The sequence below is a fragment of the Bufo gargarizans genome, chromosome 6, assembly GCF_014858855.1.
Source record: "Bufo gargarizans isolate SCDJY-AF-19 chromosome 6, ASM1485885v1, whole genome shotgun sequence".
NCBI lineage: Eukaryota > Metazoa > Chordata > Amphibia > Anura > Bufonidae > Bufo > Bufo gargarizans.
The window spans coordinates 206607154-206627960 of record NC_058085.1 but is presented as its reverse complement, the minus strand read 5'-3'; the positions used below and the strand labels follow the sequence as shown (position 1 = coordinate 206627960).

At 45.7% G+C, this 20807-nt stretch overlaps 2 protein-coding genes across 2 annotated transcripts in view; one reads left to right on the top strand and one right to left on the bottom strand.

Annotated features, from left to right (window-relative positions):
* Positions 1-10513, bottom strand: part of AP3M1 (adaptor related protein complex 3 subunit mu 1) — a 51178-nt gene extending 40665 nt beyond the window's left edge. The window contains exon 1 of the mRNA XM_044298226.1: positions 10416-10513. The gene's annotated coding sequence lies outside the window, so the exon portion shown is untranslated. The remainder of the gene's footprint in view (positions 1-10415) is intronic.
* Positions 10514-10795: 282 nt separating this feature from the next.
* The window catches only part of ADK (adenosine kinase), a 373135-nt gene continuing 363123 nt past the window's right edge, over positions 10796-20807 (top strand). The window contains exon 1 of the mRNA XM_044297316.1: positions 10796-10985. Within this exon, the coding sequence (XP_044153251.1) occupies positions 10924-10985 (62 nt within the window). The 5' untranslated portion in view covers positions 10796-10923. The remainder of the gene's footprint in view (positions 10986-20807) is intronic.

The window sequence follows — 20807 nt, the reverse complement described above, 5'->3', positions numbered from 1 at the left end:
CTTGTTCCCCCTTGATGGTTTAGATAGGCTACCACCGTTGTGTTGTCTGATCTTACTTGATTGTCCTTCCTCTTTATATTCTGGGATAACGCCTTCACAGCTTCCCAAACTGCAGAAAATTCCCTCTGATTTGAAGAGAGAGTCTTCTGATCCTCGGACCATTGTCCTTGCAAAGAGAGATGAGAGAAATGCGTTCCCCATCCCTAAAGGCTAGAATCTGTGGTGATAATTGCTGGTGCTTGGGAAACCAGGAAACCCCACTCTTCAGGTGATCTGGATTTTTCCACCACTGCAGAAACTGCATTAATTGTGAAGGAATTTGAATTGTTTCCTCTAATGAGGACGGTGTGACGTCTGATAGTTTTTTGAATAAATAACTTCCTGGAGATTTCCATTCCCTTTTTATCAACTCATGCATGTTTTTGTGGATTGGGAAGACTCTCTTTTTTAATTTGTTTCAATCCACTAAACATCTCGTCTTGGACTGACCTATGGACTTTCTCATTTGAGAGGTCCATGGTCGTCCTGACAGCGTTAATCAATTCTTTTGTGTCTTTAGAGGAGAAAATAAACCTTTTAAATTCTGTATCAGAACCAAAATAATCAACAGAGTCAACACTCTCTAACTGAGTCATGCTCTGAATCTGAGGACGAGGTATTAGAACAAACCGTTTTAGGTTCCTTATGCTTTGAGGTAGTGGGACCAGGAATAGGTATAGGATTCCAGATAGGGCAGATCCTCTCTGATTACATCCATTAACTCCTCTCTGATAGAGGGCACCAAGTCTTTCGCCATATTGGCAGTAGATTTTTTGCAGTTTCTTGCTACATGTATCAGGTAATTTTTACCAACAGATCACACATTTCCTGATTTTAGGACTAGATTTAGCTCTCTGAGCACTATCCTTATCACTCTGCATGCACACAGGGGGAGAGGGTGACAGAGAACAAGGGGCTTAACATAAGTAAATATATACAGCATCCCCCTAAGTGGAAGCAACTTACAATAGTAGGCACCAGAGAGGTCTCCGTCTGGTTTGTTCCCAGTTCAGACATGCTGTCCAGGCTCTGAACCTCTGTCCCCCTTAAATATCTCTTACCTGCAGACCTCAGATCAGAGGGCGACATCCGCCTTGATCCGAGCGCCAAATTAATCTCCACCCCCTCCGCATGCTGGAAGTTCGAGCTGGAACGCATGTGGAACGAATCAACTTCCTGTAATGTCATGGCAAGCGCCGAAAGTATCGGGTTGAGATGAGGAGCGCTCACAAGACCGGAGGAACTCCTTGAGTGTCTGGTCCGCACCCGGATCTTATGCCCGGCATTCAGAGCAGCAGGTAAGGAGCAGGGTCCTTCAACAGACTTTCAAGCACCTCAGAACCCAAATGGGGAACGGGTGCTGCCTGCTTCCCTCATGTGGATAAGGCATATTTAAAAACAAAATAAGTTCAGCTGCCTCTGCCTGCCTTCACAGAAGCGGACCCATAGCAAATGCCATGAGGATAATCCATCTCCTACCTGTAGGGACAGGAAGACACTGAGGAGGAGCAGGAGGCGGGTTAAATATATTCTTCCTGTCCCTACCTGGATGGAGGCGGGTCATCTCTCATGGTATGCCGTCATGGGGGATGAAAGGGAAAATAAAGAACCAGTTTTTTTTCTTGTTCTGCTCTTCTGACAGATCAGAGGAATGGAAAAGAAACCTGCACACAACCTGCATTTTTCCCATGTGGATAACCCACAGTGTAATACTGCAATACCAGCGTGATATCAGGGTTATCCAATACATTCCAGACCTCTTAGGGTTACAGAGCATCATAAATCAATATAATGCTATGCAACCCCGGCAGTGCTGGACGTTCGGAACAGGAGCTGCACTGCGTTTTTTTGGGGGGGTTTTTGCTGCAGATTTTCCACACATCTTATCTTTCCATTGAAAAAAGGTGAAATTTGCACAAGAAAAATGCAACAATTCAAATGTTGCAGATTCCAAAATCCACATCTAAGAGAAAAAAGCTGTGTACATGAGATTTGTCTAATCTTATACACTTTGCTGGGAAAATATAAAGCTGCAGTTTTTCTGCAAGTAATCCGCACTGTGTGCTGACATCAGGTGAGCATATTACCATAGATGGCTTCTCGAGAGCCTAAGTGACCCAAGATATGTGACTCATAGAACCATATCTTATCGGCCTGTCCAGTATGAACCTTTGAGACTCCTGATAAGTGTGCCAATTGATTATGGAGTGGAATTCTATATACTATCGACTCCATAAGGAAAACCTAAGTCAACAGAAAACGGCAAACACCATCAGAGCATGGAGATGGTTTTTTTGTATTCTCAACTGTAAAATGTTAATCTATTAAATTTGGAAGAACATGAAACAATAAACATTTGATATATATTTGATATGTTGTCAATAGCCGAATAGGAGCCGAATTCAAAGTCTATTTTTATATACAGCAACACGATCGGCCCAAGCAAAGTCCAGCAGGCTTTATTTTAGGAACATATAGTTTATATTTAGACAGGTATTGCTTCTAGGGAGAGTAATATACATAGCATCATATTCAGTTGCATTTACACTCATCATAATGAGGAAAAACATTTACTGCATGCAATGCTTCATACTAAAGGGAAATGTCACCACAGAACACATACTAACAATAAATGGACAAGGTGACCGGGACTGTTACACAAGAACAGTGTGTGGCTACAGGTGAGGGAGGACAGGACCATCCAGAAATATATAGCCCACAGGATGAGGGTTCAGGGTAGCCTCGTACACAGCCAGCTCATCTAGCCTGCAATGCCTTTGCAGTAAACCATGTTCACATGTGGCATATTTATTGTGGAACCAAAAATCCTAAAACCAACTAGAAATCTTTCCGCTGTGTGGGGACATGGCCAAAAAGTGTAGTAAAAGAAACAAGAGATAAAGCTTTGTAATGGAAAGCGTGTAAATGCTTTTGTTTCAATACCTCTCTGGACCAAGCCTTTAGGGACCTTACTTTAAAGGAGTTATCCCATCTTAGACAATGGGGGCATATCGCTAGCTATTATATCGCTATATATATTGCTCCGGCCAAAAATCCTGAACACTTGCCGCAAGGCCGGATCCGGAATTAATGCCCATTGAAAGGCATTAATCCGGATCCGGCCTTAAGCTAAACGTCGTTTCGGCGCATTACCGGATCCGACGTTTAGCTTTTTCTGAATGGTTACCATGGCTGCCAGAACGCTAAAGTCCTGTTTGCCATGGTAAAGTGTAGTGGGGAGCGGGGTAGCAGTATACTTCCTGTCCGTGCAGCTCCCGAGGCGCTTCAGAGTGATGTCAGGGCGCCCACGTGCATGGATGACGTGATCGCATGGATCACGTCATCCATGCGCATGGGACGCTCTGATGTCATTCTGGAGCGCCCCGGGAGCCGCACGGGCGGTAATTATACTGCTCCCCCGCTCCCCACTACTACTATGGCAACCAGGACTTTAATAGCGTCCTGGCTGCCATAGTAACACTGAACGCATTTTGAAGACTTATCCGTCTTCAAATGCTTTCAGTTCACTTGCGTTTTTCTGGATCCGGCGTGCAATTCTGGCAAATGGAGTACACAACGGATCCGGACAACGCAAGTGTGAAAGAGCCCTAAGGCTCACAAAAGCTCGCTTGGCCTTTGCAAAAGCTCATCTGGACAAAGAAGACTTCTGGTCTTCTCTGTTATGGTGAGATTAAACCAAAATTTAATTGGTTGGTCACAATGATGTTTCCGTAAAAAAGGAGAAGCCTTCGACCCAAAGAACACCATCCCCACTGTCAAACATGGTGGTGGGAACCTAATGCTTTGGGGGTCTTTTTCAGCCAATGGACCAGGGAACCTAATCACAGTAAATGGCACAATGAAAAAAGAGCAATACATGAGTATTCTCAACGACATCAGGCCGTCTGCAGAGAAACTTGGCCTTGGGCACCAGTGGACATTTCAGCATGACAATGACCCAAAACACACAGCAAAAGTGGTGAAGAAATGGTTAGCAGACAACATTAACCTTTTGGAGTGGCCCAGCCAGAGTCAAGACTGGAATCCAATTAAGAATCTGTGGAGGGAGCTAAAGATCAGGGTGAAGGCAAGAAGACCCTCCAACCTGAAAGATTTGGAGCTCTTTGCTAAAGATGAATGGGCAAAAATACCTGTGGAGACCTGCAAAAGCTGGTCTGCAATTATTGGAAGCGTTTGATTGCTGTAATAGCCAATAAAGGCTTTTCTATTGATTATTGAGAAGGGTATGAATCATTTTGGACTAGACACTTTTTGCTCAAATGTAAATAAACGCTGAGAATTATTATTATTTTTTTCACAATAATGCCTCTTGTTCATCGTCTTATTATCTTTTGGGAGACACCTATGTCATTTCCCTTCAAAAAATTACTTGCTGGTTGAATAAAAGTAACTTTAAGTCAAAATTTGCCAGGGGTATGAATAATTATGGGCAGCACTGTAATATATATATATATATATATATATATATACATATACATATATACACACACACATACATATATACACACACAGTTTGTGGGGGAAGATTTTCATTTTCCAAAATAGGTCTGTAAAGTGAAAGGTGGAATCCGATTGGTTGCTATGGAAAACTAAGTTAGTTTTCCCTTACACCAGTTTTGATAAATGTCCCCGTGTGTAAACACAAAGGTATCCTTATATTTCAGGTTCATGAGCAAAGAGCATCCATTCCATGTCTCCCATAAAGGGGTTCTCTGGAACTAAGGATAGCTATCAATGTTTGAAAGGGGTCTGACTTCCAGGATACATGATGGTCAGCACATTAGCTTTTGAAGCCCGCTGCTGCATCTCCCCGGGGGTGGGTGGTTAGCAGCCAATAGCAGGCTGCAACGAGGACGAGCCTTCCTAGTATCGCGGGTGATGGCTGGATGTTTTCATCCACGCAACAGGGAGATGCAGTGGCGGCAGTCAGAAGCTATGTGAGTGCCAGAGAGCCAGATAGGTACAACCTCTGTGAGGGGCTCGGGTATATGGGGAGGCATTTTAGGGGTTGGATAACCCCTTTAATGAAACATAAATTGCCTGTCTTAAAGGTTTTGACCATGTTTACTGTTGACAGCAGTTGGTAGGGGCTGGAGAGAGTAGGGTGAGAACACATTATGAGTAGTGTGAATATGTACTTTTATTCTGCCTGGCACTGCTTTTGTCAGTGAACCGGAGGTGATGCTTTAATGTGAAGTGCTCTTGAGTGCTTCACAACCCCTCCTCTGAGTGACAGCTGCAGCATCCTACAGGGAGACTACTAGAGCTGCCACTCAGAGCAGAAGGGAGGGTCTGTGAAGCAGCGCCGAGAGAACTTCACCGTGAAGCCATGCCTTCAGTGCACTTAAAGGGAACCTGTCACCGGGATTTTGTGTATAGAGCTGAGGACATGGGTTGCTAGATGGCCACTAGCACATCCACAATACCCAGTCCCCTCTGTGTGCTTTTATTGTGTATAAAAAACGATTTGATACATATGCAAATTAACCTGAGATTAGTCAGAGTTTGAAAATATGACTCTTCTCTGGTCACATAAGTAAGATATGACTCTTATGTTAATTTGCATATGTATCAAATCGGTTTTTTTTACACAATAAGAGGACACATAGCTATGGGGACTGGGTATTGCGGATGTGCTAGCGGCCATCTAGCAACCCATGTCCTCAGCTATATACCCAAAATCCCGGTGACAGGTTCCCTTTAAAGGGGTTTCAACAGCAGCCTACTACACCTCTTGGCACATAAGCCAAAAGGCCAGTAATTGGCTGGAGAGTCACGTGACCACTTCCATCCAGAGTAAGGGACAGAGAAAACAGAAAAGGGAGCAGTAAGAGAGCGGTGGGGTGCAGGCGAATACATATATATATATATATATATATATATATATATGTACAGTACAGACCAAAAGATGGACACACCTTCTCATTCAAAGAGTTTTCTTTATTTTCACGACTATGAAAATTGTAGATTCACACTGAAGGCAACAAAACTATGAATTAACACATGTGGAATTATATACATAACAAAAAAGTGTGAAATAACTGAAAATATGTCATATTCTAGGTTCTTCAAAGTAGCCACCTTTTGCTTTGATTACTGCTTTGCACACTCTTGGCATTCTCTTGATGAGCTTCAAGAGGTAGTCACCTGAAATGGTCTTCCAACAGTCTTGAAGGAGTTCCCAGAGATGCTTAGCACTTGTTGGCCCTTTTTTGTTATGTATATAATTCCACATGTGTTAATTCATAGTATTGATGGCTTCAGTGTGAATCTACAATTTTCATAGTCATGAAAATGAAGAAAACTCTTTGAATGAGAAGGTGTGTCCAAACTTTTGGTCTGTACTGTATATTCACCCCCCCCCCCCCCCCCGTACAACAATAAAGTTGGAAACCCCCTTAAGGAGCAGTACCTAGCAGAATAACATTACAGATCCACAATACTCATGATAATAAAAACTCCCGCTATCCCCTGCCACCGCCTAATAGCATGGTTGACAACCGTTCTGAAATTTCTGGACAGTCCGTAAGGCTGGGTTCACACCTAAGCGTTTTACAGCGCGTTCCTACGCGCTGTAAAACGCTCAACAAGGAGAAACCAATGCTTCCCTATCGGCATGGTTCTCACCTGGGCGTTTTACAGCGCGTATGATCGCGCTGTAAAACGCCCGATGCCCCAAGAAGTACATAAGCTTCTTTGGGGCGTCTTGTCACACGTTCCCATACATAGACTTTCGGGCGTTCGTTTGTCTCTGTATGCACGATTGCAAACGCCGGTACAAGTCGCGCATATAGAGCGCTCCTTTCAGAACGCTCAGGTCTGAACCCAGCGTAAAAATAAAGTGACTTTTTCCTGTGTCCGTGAATTTTTTCCAAGCTGATGGTTCTTGACTAAATTATTTTGGTGGCAATTACCATCATTTTACATGTCAAAGTAAATGCTGGTTATGAATTCTTAGCAGTACATTGAGCTGTAGTCATGGATTACTTATAAGCTCTCATTCTTTATGGTTTTCCAATTCGACCATTGAAAATGTTGGCTGTCCTTGATTTTTGGAAAAGTTAATCAGAAAAAATAAAATTTCTGGTTGGCAACCCTGCCTCCTACTGACAGCTGTTTAGCAAGGGCAAAACTGCTGACAGATTTATTTTATGAATATGAGTGCACATGGATATCAGACAGGAAGTTCTCCCCGATCAGTGCTGGAAGCTGGTAAGTGGGGCGGTTTCTGACTGACCAGCTGCTATGTATTACACCAGGCATGCTCAACCCTGCAGCCCTACAGCTGTTGCAAAACTACAACTCCCTGCATGCACAAACAGCCTACAGCAGGGCATTGTGGAGTTGTAGTTTTACAACAGCTGGAGGGACGCAGGTTGAGCATCCCTGTATTACACCGATCCCCCTGCGCCAACTTACCGTCTGCCATGTATTACACCGATCCTCCTGCGCAGGCTGCCATGTACTACACCGACCCCCCTGCACAGGCTGACCGGCTGCCATGTATTACACCGATCCCCCTGCGCAGACTGACCAGATGCCATGTACTACACCCAGGGCCGGCCTTTGGGGTGTGCGGCTGAACAGGGCGCCATAGCAACAGGGGCGCCGGGCGGCCGACACAGCCCGCCGAACTCTAAGTGAAGACTGTCTACTATACTACTATTATATTTTGTTGCTTTGCTTGCCGCCGGCTATCTATTCTACAGGAACAGGCACATGATGAAAACATGATGAAGTCAGACTCACACCGTGACACACTGCACCGTCACTCACGCCACGGTCCGGACTAAGAGACCGAGTGAGGAGGGGCTCCGCTGCCTGTCTCTTAACAGAGCAGAGCAGACCAGACTGGCTGCTGGAGTGTGACGCAGGCCGCAGCGGCAGAGAGAAGAAGGAGGCGGAGCGAGCGCCAGCCAGCAGCAGCCACAACAGAGAGTGAGACTCCTCAGTGTCCAGTCCACAGACAGCACAGCAGATGTATGTATTAGTATTGTTTAAAACTTTTATGATTGCCAGGCCTCTAAGAAAAGGGGAGGGGGCTATTACCTAATATTTTATGGGAATTGAGAATTTAAATGAAGTCTCCTTTGCTAGCAGGTGGAAATTTGCCCCTTGCCAGACGTCCAGGTGAGCCCAGAGCAGACATGTATCTGCAGCACCGCATGCACGGCTCATCCTCTCACCTGAGGGGGTAGGATACCATCTTGCTTCCTCCAGGAGATTGTTGGAGTGGGGCTGCCTAGCGCTCTACAGTACAGCCGGGCGGTGTCCCCTTCTCTGACCTCTGTGACATAGAGGTCCTAAGTTACTGTCACAGGTCGTGCATGCTCACCACTGCTCCCTATGGTTATTTTCCCTCTCACTTTCTATTCCTCCTGTCTCTCTCTCTCTTTTGGCCCGTCCATCTGCTCAGGCCCTCACCTCTCTTGGTTTCCTTCATTTTCGAAGCAGCAGCCTGGAAGCTATCCAGAGGCGGATTCAGGAGCTGCAGGTATCTGCTATAACCCGCAGAAGCCATTGACATAGATACTGCCCTGGCCAATGCCTCAGACCTTCCTTACAATGGTATAATGATGAGCGATCGGTCACTCCCTCCATCATAGGCTGCCCATGGTGACACATACTGTAGTGACCAGTGGCTCTAGCAGGAGTTAGAACGGCCATGATGTAAAACTACCCCTCACGTATTGTCTGACACTGCACAGACCTGTTTTCTTCTCCTCTACCTAACATCTCACCAAATCTACCTTTACCTGTCCCCTTCTACCACTACCCTATCTCCATTGTCAGCAGAATTGGTAAGGTGCTGCACTGCAGAACATCCTGTCCAAACCATTGCCCATTTCCTCCTGGACGCTGCACAATTCTTATAAATCACGTATACGCAGAGTCTGTGAGGACTACTATGGTGCTCAACTTGGGTTCCTGTGTATTTTCCAGGCTCATACAGTCGAGAGGACAGACATCGCCACCCTGCTGATTCCATCAATAACTGTAGCAGACGCCGGAACATATTTGTGCGTTGGCACCAACTCTGCAGGCTCCTCTCAGCGTCAGATAGAAGTGATTGTGGTAAAAGGTGAGTCCACCTACAACAGAGTATCTGCAGTGAGGAATATCCAGCGGCCACACCGGATGCAAATGAATCAAGGGCGTCTGAATCTGAAGCCGATATTGGAGAAATGGGTGTGACCACTGAAAGGGTGTGGTTACTGAGGGGCGTGTCACTATGGGGCGCTGTAAAGCTTTCTCGCACAGGGCGCCTAAAGGCCTAAGGCCGGCCCTGACTACACCGATCCCCCTGCGCCGACTGACCGGCTGCCATGTATTACACCGATCCCCCTGCGCCAACTGACCGGCTGCCATGTATTACACCGATCCCCCTGCGCCAACTGACCGGCTGCCATGTATTACACGATCCTCCTGCGCAGGCTGCCATGTACTACAGCGACCCCCCTGCGCCAACTGACCGGCTGCCATGTATTACACCGATCCCTCTGCGCCGACTAACCAGCTGCCATGTATTACACCGATCCTCCTGCGCAGGCTGCCATGTACTACACCGACCCCCCCTGCGCCAACTGACCGGCTGCCATGTATTACACCGATCCCCCTGTGCCGACTGACCGGCTGCCATGCATTACACCGATCCCCCTGTGCCAACTGACCGGCTGCCATGTATTACACCAATCCCCCTGCGTCGACTGACCGGCTGCCATGTATTACACCGATCCCCCTGCGCCGACTGACCGGCTGCCATGTATTACACCGATCCCCCTGCGCCGACTGACCGGCTGCCATGTATTACACGATCCTCCTGCGCAGGCCGCCATGTACTACAGCGACCCCCCTGCGCCAACTGACCGGCTGCCATGTATTACGACCCCCTTGTCAGATACATGAAGTTGGGAACACAGAAGACTGTGGGGCCATAAAAGCTCTGTGCAGCTTCAGCTACTTTCATAAGGTTACTGATTTGGTAAACCTACACCTGTCTTCTTTTCTGAATGGTTCAGTATCCAAACTTCCATTTAATGTAGACGTATCATCATCATATCCAAGAATACATCACATCCTAGAGAATGAGGAGCAGCAGCTCTCCAGCATGGGATCTCCAGTCAAGACAGGTGCCAGGAAGTCTATGGTGGCATCACTACTCGTGCTCAGCCATCTCGTCAACCCAGTCCATGCATGCGACTGACCCCCGGAAAGTACGGAAGGCTATTCTAGACCCACTTAGTAACACCTAACAGGAGACATGCTACAAACAAACTTTTCTACTAAAACAATCTCAAACTAACGTAACAACGCACGGAAAAGTCGCACACCGCCAGAACAGCACCATAAATTACCGGAATAAATCAAGCGAATGAAGTAGGAAGTGAAGGCTCCTCCTAAACCGCTTGACACATCATCCAGCATCGGCTGCCTCAACAAAGATGGCGGTCAGGCCCCAGCCCGGCATGGCTGTCCACAGCAGTGCCTGAAATCTGAAACCGTTAATGATATGATCGAAGATGTAGTTTATTAGGGATCAAAGTGCCGCGATGAATTTTATGAAATAATAGCTTTTATGCGCTCGTCGCGGTTTTCTCACCATGTAAGTCCCATCGTCATGGGGCGGTAAGAAAAGCTAATATCGGCACTGGCCGGGGCAGTTAGAAGAGCCCTAGAGGCGGTTGCTAGGTGACTTACGGGGGCGCGGCCTAAAGGGGGCGTGATGAGTCGGCGAGGGGGAGGTATCGGCGGGAGGACAGCGTGAATCCCTCACACGCAGCGCAGGAAGCAATTGTGTTGGGCCGGAGTCTCCGTGCTGCTGGAGGAATATCCGTGTACTTTACCTTGTGAACAGCAGGCAGCATGAAGGTGGCAGCAGACGAGCCTCAGCCCAAGAAGCAGAAGCTGGAGGAGCAGCCCTTGAGGTAAGAAGCAGGAGCTGCAGAAGGTGGGCGGCTGCAGTGCGCTTGGTGTGTGGCAGCCTGTCGTCTGCACGCACATGTCTGCTCTTCCATGGGCGGTATATTACATAATCGGCAAAGGGAAGCCTTGGAGCCCTTATTTTAAGGAATTTTCTTTCATGTAGTAACTTACAGATTTTCAAGCTGTCCTAATGGGGATCAGTGGCTTTTACACTGTGTTCAGCAGTCATTTGCCATTCATTGGATTCCACTGGACAGACTTATGGGTTTGTTAGCTTTCCATATTTTGTGGGTAAGTACTTGGCTGCCTCCAGCAGCCCCATAGAGAATGAATGGTGGACGTGCGGGGATCTGGTTGGTGGGTTCCTTTCACCCACCAACCAATTGCTTGAGAATGGTCCCAGCAAGCGGACCGAAACGTTGCATAGGTGAATAAAGGGTCCCACTTTTTCTTCACCATTGGATGTGCTGCAGTGTCATTTATTTATTTTACATCATACACCTTGGTAAAGTATTTGAATCGCTGGCACACAACTACTGGTCACCCAGAGTGCTGCCCTGAACTTCTGCATATAGATAGATGGATAACATTTTATTTATTTTATTTTTTGAATTTGAATCTCAATTTTCTTTTTGTTAAACTGAAAAATAAATACTAAGACAAATTTGATACATTTCTTTATAGAAATAACTTCAACATATTATATTACTACTTCATAGCCTTTATCTGAGAATATAGATTTAGTGGCTGTTACTGAGACATGGTTCAATGGGAGTAATGACTGGGATATAACAATAGCAAGATTCTCTATATAGGAAAGACAGAGAAGGCAAGAAAGGGGGAGGTGTGGCCCTGTATGTGAAAGCGCAAAATCTAATTTAATACAAGTTAGGGCTCTTTCACACCTGCGCTCCTTTCTTCCGGCATAGAGTTCTGTCGTGGGGGCTCTATGCCGGAAGAATCCTGATCAGTTTTATTCTAATGCATTCTGAATAGAGAGAAAACCGTTCAGGATGCATCAGGTTGTCTTCAGTTCAGGACCGGAAAGTTTTTTGGCCGGAGAAAATACTGCAGCATGCTGCGCTTTTTGCTCCGGCCAAAAATCCTGGACACTTGCCACAAGGCCGGATCCGGAATTAATGCCCATTGAAAGGCATTGATCCGGCCTTAAGCTAAACGTCGTTTCGGCGCATTGCTGGATCCGACGTTTAGCTTTTTCTGAATGGTTACCGTGGCTACCAGGACGCTAAAGTCCTGGCAGCCATGGTAAAGTGTAGTAGGGAGCAGTATACTTACCATCCGTGCGGCTCCCGGGGCGCCCCAGAGTGACGTCAGGGCGCCCCACGCGCATGGATAACGTGATCGCATGGCATGTCATCCATGCGCATGCGGCGCTCTGATGTCATTCTGGAGCACCCTTGGGAGCCGCACGGACTGTAAGTATACCGCTCCCCACTACTACTATGGCAACCAGGACTTTAATAGCGTCCTGGCTGCCATAGTAACACTGAACGCAGTTTGAAGACGGATCCGTCTTCAAATGCTTTCAGTTCACTTGCGTTTTTCCGGATCCGGCGTGTAATTCCGGCAAGTGGAGTACACGCCGGATCCGGACAACGCAAGTGTGAAAGAGGCCTTAGCAAGACCAATTTAGAGTCCAGTTTGGGTTACCTTGCAGTTTGATAATCATAAGTTAACTCGTGTAGGTGTGATATATAGACCACCTAGCCAAGTCTAAAAATTAGATCTACTAGTTGAGAAAATAGCTAAAATGACATTGAAAGGGGAAGTTATCATTATGGGAGACTTTAATCTTCCTGATGTAAACTGGAAAACCAAAATGGCTAGTTCTGCCAGGAGTACAGATATTCTAAATTCCCTACTGGGATTATCTCTACAGCAAGTAGTTGAGGAGCCAACCCGGACGGAGGTTATTTCAGATATAGTATTCACAAATGGGAATTTGGTATCTGATGTTACTGTAGGGGAAAGCTTGAGATCTAGTGATCACCAGTCAGTGTGGTTTACTATAAGTACAGCGACTGAGTCACACCACACAAAAACAAAATTAGATTAGTGGTATAAGAGTCCCTATCAGATTGGGACAGTTTCAATGGACCCCAGGAGCAATTGGACTACTTAAAAGTGGCACTATTGAGGGCAACAGATAATTGCATTACATTTGTCAGTGAAAGGGAGAGACCACTGTGGTACTCAGCAGAAGTGGCCAAAATCATTAAACAAAAAGATGGCATTTAGTAATTATAAAATACAAAACGAGGATGACAGGCAATTTTTTTTAGATTAGGCAGAGACAGAGGCCAAGCAAGTTATAAGAGCTTCTAAAGCACAGGCAGAAGATAAATTGGCTCAGTCTGTGAAAAAGGCGATAAGACATTCTTGAGATTACATAAATTAAAAGGGGAAACTAAAACAAGGAATTGACAAAGTTTAAAATGGAAGGTATATGGAAAAAGATAGAGAACTAGCTGACTGCCTCAATGAATACTTCTGTTCAGTTTTCACGAAGGAAAATGAAGGAAAAGGACCTCAGGAAGGAAGATTAATGAATCTTTTGATGCATGTGTATTTACAGAAGAAGAGGTTCTAAGTCAGCTGTCTAATACAAATAAGTCACAGGGGCCTGATGGGATACACCCAAAGCTATTAAAAGAGCTCAGAGGTGAACTAGCAAAACCATTAACAGATTTATTTAACCAATCACTGGTAACAGGAGTCGTCCCAAAAGATTGGAAATTAGTAAATGTTGTGCCCATTCACAAGAAAGGTAGTAGGGAGGAACAGGGCAACTATAGGCCAGTAAGCCTGACATCAACAGTGGGGAACTATACTTAAGGAGAGGATTGTGGAACATCTAAAATCCCATGGATTGAAAGTTGAAAAACAGCATGGGTTTACTTCAGGGAGATTTGTCAAACTAATATTATTTTTTAGATTTTTTTGATTAGGTGACTATAATAATAGATGGCGGAGGTGCAGTAGACATCGCTTATCTAGACTTTAGTAAGGCTTTTGATACTGTCCCACATAGAAGGTTTATCAATAAATTGCAGTCTTTGGGCTTGGACTCCCATATTGATGAATGGATTAGGCAGTGGCTGAGGGGCAGACAACAGAGGGTTGTAGTCAATGGAGTATATTCAGACCATGGTCTTGTTACCAGTGGGGTACCTCAGGGATCTGTTCTGGGAGACATATTGTTTAATATCTTTTTCAGCGAAATTGCAGAAGGCCTCGATGGTGAGGTGTCTTTTTGCTGATGACACAAATATTTGTTACAGGCTTGATGTTCCTGGAGGGATACACCAAATAAAAATGGATTTAGGGAAACTAGAGGAATGGTCAAAAACCAGGCAACTAAAATTCAATGTTGATAAGTGCAAGATAATGCACCTGGGGCGTAAAAACCCAAGAGCAGAATATAAAATCAGTGATACAGTCCTAACCTCAGTATCTGAGGAAAGGGATTTAGGGGTCATTATTTCACAAGACTTAAAGGTAGGAAGACAATGTCATAGAGCAGCAGGAAATGCTAGCAGAATGCTTGGATGTATAGGGAGAGAAATTACCAGTAGAAAGAGGGAGGTGCTCATGCCGCTCTGCAGAGCACTAGTGAGACCTCATTTGGAGTATTGTGCACAGTACCGGAGACCATATCTCCAGAAGAATATTGATACATGGGAGAGAGTTCAGAGAAGAGCTACTAAACTGGTACATGGATTGCAGGATAAAACTTACCAGGAAAGATTAACCACCTCAGCTCCCCTAGCTTAAACCCCTTTAATGACCAGACCACTTTTTACAATTCTGCACTACACTACTTTCACGGTTTATTTCTCGGTCATACAACTTACCACCCAAATGAATATTACTTCCTTTTCTTCTCACTAATAGAGCTTTCATTTGGTGGTATTTTATTGCTGCTGACATTTTTACTTTTTTTTTATATTAATCAAAATTGACCGAAATTTTTGCAAAAAAGACATTTCTGATTTTCTGTTGTAAAATTTATCAATTAAAACAACATTTCTATATACATTTTTCTCTAAATTTATTGTTCTACATGTCTTTGATAAAAACAAAATGCAATAAGTGTATATTTATTGGTTAGGGTAAAAGTTATAGCTTTTACTAACTATGGTTTAAAAATGTGAATTTACGCACTTTGACTTTCTGAGCACCTGTCATGTTTCCTGAGGTTCTACAATGCCCAGACAGTAGAAACACCCCACAAATGGAAAGTAGACACCCTAAGGTATTCGCTGATGGGCATAGTGAGTTCATGGAAGTTTTTTTATTTTTTGTCACAAGTTAGCGGAAAATGATTTATTTACTTTTTCTTACAAAGTCTCATATTCCACTCACTTGTGATAAATAATTTTTTTACATGAACTCGCCATACCGCTCACGGATTATTTTGGGGTGTCTTCTTTCCAAAATGGGGTCACTTGGGTAGTTATATTGCCCTGGCATTTTAGGTGCCCTAAAGCATGAGAAGAAGAATTTTTACGCATTTGGATTCCGTGAGGGGTATGGCAAGTTCATGTGAGATTTTATTTTTTGTCACAAGTTAGTGGAATATAAGACTTTGTAAGAAAAGAAAAAAAATACATTTCCGCTGACTTGTGCCAAAATAAAAAAAATCTCCTGTGTGCGCGCGTTCACCAGAAATCTCGTCTATCACCGGAATAACAGGGCCGCCGCCAGGACGCAATCCTGCCTTCGGCGGTCCTGAGGCGGTTAAAGGACCTTAACATGTATAGCTTGGAAGAAAGACGAGACAGAAGGGATATGATGGAAACTTTTTAAATACATAAAGGGAATCAACAAGGTAAGAGAATATTTAAAAGAAAAACTGCTACAAGAGGACAGTTTTAAACTAGGGGGGCAAAGGTTTAAAAGTATTACTTTACTGAGAGAGTAGTGGATGCATGGAATAGCCTTCCTGCAGAAGTGGTAGCTGCAAATACAGTGAAGGAGTTTAAGCATGCATTGGATAGGCATAAGGCCATCCTTCATATAAGATAGGGCCAGGGGCTATCCATAGTATTGAGTATATTGGACAGACTAGATGGGCCAAATGGTTCTCATCTGCCAACACTTTCTATGTTTAACCAATGGCTGTAAGTGGAGGGAAACGGCAAGGTTGGAGAATAAACAAGTGGTGGATCAAAGTGCGGGGATGGTGGGGGAGGAGCTAGAGTACCCTGGCACATGGCTTTTAGTGTATGGTAAATGCACTGGGGTCCCTGGCATATAGTTGCCCCCACTGTAATGAAACTGGTATATGGTATGTAATAAATGTCCTGTGCCCTGCTAGCTCTCCAGGTGTGAGGACACTGCAAGAAGCCATATGGGTGGCAGAAGTTGTCACTCACGTGGCCGCTGTGGTCACCTCCATCTCAGTCCATACACTGGGTCGACCGCTCCTCAGCAGGGATGGCAGCTCCCTTAGCTTGTGTCGTGTTGACTGTGGTGCCGCTGCCACAGTGGTCTGCATCTTCCTCCTCCCCAACCCAGTCATACTGCTGCTGGGAACTAGCATGGTTGTCCTGTTGCCGCTAATTCAGCATTGTTGGGCTGTAAAAGAGCAAATTAATCAAATTTATTTGGTTAATCTCCCAGCCCTACCTGTGTCTGATAGAGATAGATATATATAGAGATAATATTATATTAATCCTGACCACCTCCTAAGGTTATTCCTATCTCAGCCATCGAAGGTTGGGCTGCATGCTGCTCTAAACCTGCATGGCAGCCTGACAGGATTTTGGAGGCAGGGAATCCCTTCCTGTTCCCTTCTAACACAGGCCGTGAACGTCGCCTGTTCTATTTAAAGCATCACCAACTTAAAAAAAAAAAACTTTTGATATGTCAGAGATATCAAAAGTTTTCATCGGTGGGGCCTCAAGGCCCCAGAGAAGCACGTGTATGTTGGGCGCTCTTTCTCCTCATTGCCACGGATGGAATTGAGACACTTCTTTGCAGCCCGTATCGTGGAGTGTGATCTGCGTGTACTTCTCTCCGCTCATTCTTGGGATTGGTAAGGGGTCTCAGCACTCAAACCTCCACAAATAAGGCTATTTTCACACTAAAGTTTTTATTGGATCTGGCAGGGTTCAGCAAAAACGCTTGTTACTGATAGTACAACAATCTGCATCCATTATGAACAGATCCTGTTGCATTATCTGTAACATAGTCAAGACGGATCTGTCATTAACTCCATAAAAAAAACTAAGGAGGTTGGTTGGATTCGTTTTCTGTTGTCAGAGAAAACTGATCCGTTCCCATTGACTTGCACTGTGGGTCATGATGGATCAGTCTTACTCTGCATCCCAGGACGGAAAGCAAACTGCAGCATGCTCTCCTGCATGAAAACTGAACGGAATGCTTTTTTGAGTGTCCAGTTACGTTTTGTACCCATTGACAATAAATGGGGACAAAACTGAAGCATTTTTTTTCCTGCATTAAGACCCTGACTGATCTCAATACTGGAAAATATTAACGCTAGTGTGAAAGTGGTCTAAAATGATTTGATGTTGAAGGAATTCCCAACATCAAATCATTATGATGCTGCAAATCCACATTAAGCGCGTTTCCCAGACTGAATAGTAATTTCCAGTTGTCATTTGAGGCTGGTGCAGTAGGGCAATATTGTGTGACCAAAGATGGCAGTGTAGCTCTGCAGCCATTGAGCATATGTGCCACTAGCCTGTTCCGTGACCGAAGAATTGCTGCATCTCCATTCAGTTCAATGCATTTGATGCCTGTGTGCCTGACTTTAGATGCACAGTGTTTTTCCACCACTGTCGACACTGGGAAGTATCGGGGACATCGTCCCTGGCACATTCACCATCATTTGGAGTAGGGCTGCAGCTATCGACAATTTTTGTAATCGAGTATTCTATCTATTTAATCCAACAATTATTTGAGTACTCTAATGACAAAAAACTAATTAAAATGTTTTTCTTTATAAAAACTCATCGGCCCCCTCAGTGCCTTCAGCTGGCCCCCTCCTGTAGGGGCGCTGCTCCACAGCTCCTTCATCTTCTCCACGCGCTGCACTGTCGCGCTGACGTCGCACAGCATCAAGTCATAACGCACTATATCCTGACAATGTCAGGAGGAAAGTGCTGTGTGGATTGGCGGTTGACTATGGAGCGGTGAGTAATAGCAAGTGCTTCACCCCTGCACGGAGCAAGGTCACATGACTAACAAATCCTCGATGCAAAAAATTTGCATTGGGGATTTCTTTGTGTCAAATTACTCGAGTTAATCGTTTCAGCCCTAGACTGGAGTAGTGTGCATAATCTAGGTGTCGAGAGGAGGAATAGCGGAAAGACAGGTCGAGAGAATTTTAGCTACGAAACCGCACCTTCTGAATATACTCTACACAGTCTTAACCTCCTCACGACCGCCGTACGCAGGATTGCGTTTTTGCGGCGGTCGTGCTGTTCTGGCTGGACGCGCCGGTGCGTCCTCTCGCGAGACGCGAGATTTCCGGGTATGCCGGCCCGCGCATGCGCATCGCGGGCCGGCAAAATTCAAAGAAGAACTTCGTCATCAACCTGCCGGCCACGATCATTGGCTGGCAGGTTGATGATTTTCAAAAAAACGAATCAGCAGCCAGATAACCCATCATATTAGTAAATATAATGGGGTTATATGGCTGCTGTGCTCCTCTGCTCCTTCTTTTGGTCGGTTGGTTCCAGGAGAGGAGCAGAGGAGCACATCATTACTGTGAGTACCCACTACAGTACACTTAGCCCCCAGATCACCTCCCAGCACCCAATTAACCCTTTGATCACCCTGTCAATCACTAGTGAAAAGGAAAAAAAGTGATCAGTGCAAACTGTCACTTTTTTTTTTTACTGGTATTGACCGTTAGGTTTTAGGTATAGTTTAGGTCCCTTGGTTAGGTAGTTAGCGATCAGTTAGCGCCCAGCCCACCGCACCGCAGTCCGTTATTCGCTGATTAGCGTATCGCTAATCAGCATTTGTACTTTTATAGTATCTGAAAGTGATCAAAACTGATCACGGTCAGATCTATAATAGTACTAGTGTCACTTTAGTTCGCCCTCCACCCAAAACGCAGTGTTTGGCCGATCAGGCCTGATCGGTCGCCCACACGTGCGTTTGCCCACGCCCACCCCACCGCAGTGACAAATTCTTTTAATTTTTTTTGATCACTGCACATTCACTTTACACGCACTGCGGCGATAAAAAATCAGTTTTGATATTTTTTATCAACCGCAGCGGCCTCCGGTACTTCGCTAGGCTCCCCTTTGTAAGACAGGCTTGCTTTTTTTTTCTTGGGTAGTCTCAGGGAATACCCTGAAATTTAGTTGCCCACATGTCTAACAGGGGGTATTCTTCTGAAGAGGCCTACAGGCTTCTGACCCAGTCGGATGAGGAGTGGGAACCCTCATCTGATGAATCCAGCGGGTCAGAATACGAACCTGTAGAAAGCAGTGGCTCTCTGACCCAAAGTTCGGACGAGGAGGCTGAGGTCCCTGATAGTAGCAGGCGTACCCGGCCCCGTGTCGCTAGACCGCAGGTTGCGCAGGATCCGCTTCAAGAGCAGCAGAGTGGGGCTGGTGCTGTCGGATTACGTGGTGAGGCATACACCAGCAGCCCAGCCCTTCCTGGACCTAGTACCAGCACTGCCGTACAACCTGGTGAAGTAGCGAGCACCAGAAGGGCAGTTGAAGCTGGTAGGGTGGCACGTGCAGTAGTGACCCCGTCGCAGCCACCGCAAAGACGTGCCCGTAGAGCCCCTAGAATCCCAGAGGTTCTGGCAAACCCTGATTGGCAGTCCCCAACTTCCGCCGCACCCGTAGTTTTACCCTTTCACTGCCCAGTCTGGAGTTCGGGTTGAGACAGCTCAGATCGGTTCGGCCCTGGGATTTTTTTGAGCTGTTCTTGACTGCGGAGCTTTTAGACTTAGTTGTGGCCGAAACAAACAGATATGCCACACAATTTATAACCGCTAACCCGGGAAGCTCTTATGCCCAGTCTTTCCGGTGGAAACCAGTCCAAGTTTCCGAAATTAAAACTTTTCTGGGCCTCCTCCTCAACATGGGCCTGACAAAAAAACATGAATTGCGGTCATATTGGTCCACGAACCCAATTCATCACATGCCCATGTTCTCTGCTGCTATGTCCAGGACACGATTTGAGACCATCCTGCGTTTCCTGCACTTTAGTGATAACAGCACCTCCCGTCCCAGAGGCCACCCTGCTTTTGACCGGCTCCACAAAATTCGGCCCCTCATAGACCATTTCAACCTGAAATTTGCAGATATTTATACCCCAGAGCAAAACATCTGCATAGACGAGTCCCTAATACATTTTACCGGGCGCCTTGGCTTCAAACAATACATCCCAAGCAAGCGTGCCCGGTATGGGGTCAAATTGTATAAGCTCTGTGAAAGGGCCACAGGCTATACCCACAAATTTCGGGTCTATGAGGGAAAAGATCAGACCCTGGAGCCGGTCGGTTGCCCTGACTACCTGGGGAGCAGTGGGAAGACAGTTTGGGACTTGGTGTCACCCTTATTCGGCAAGGGGTACCATCTTTATGTGGACAATTTTTACACAAGTGTGGCCCTCTTTAGGCATTTGTTTCTAGAACGGATTGGCGCCTGTGGTACCGCGCGAACTAGTCGCGCGGGCTTCCCCCAACGGCTCGTTACCACCCGTCTTGCAAGGGGGCAGAGGGCCGCACTGTGTAACGAAGAACTGCTCGCGGTGAAATGGAGACAAGCGTGACGTTTACATGCTCTCCTCCATTCACGCAGACACGA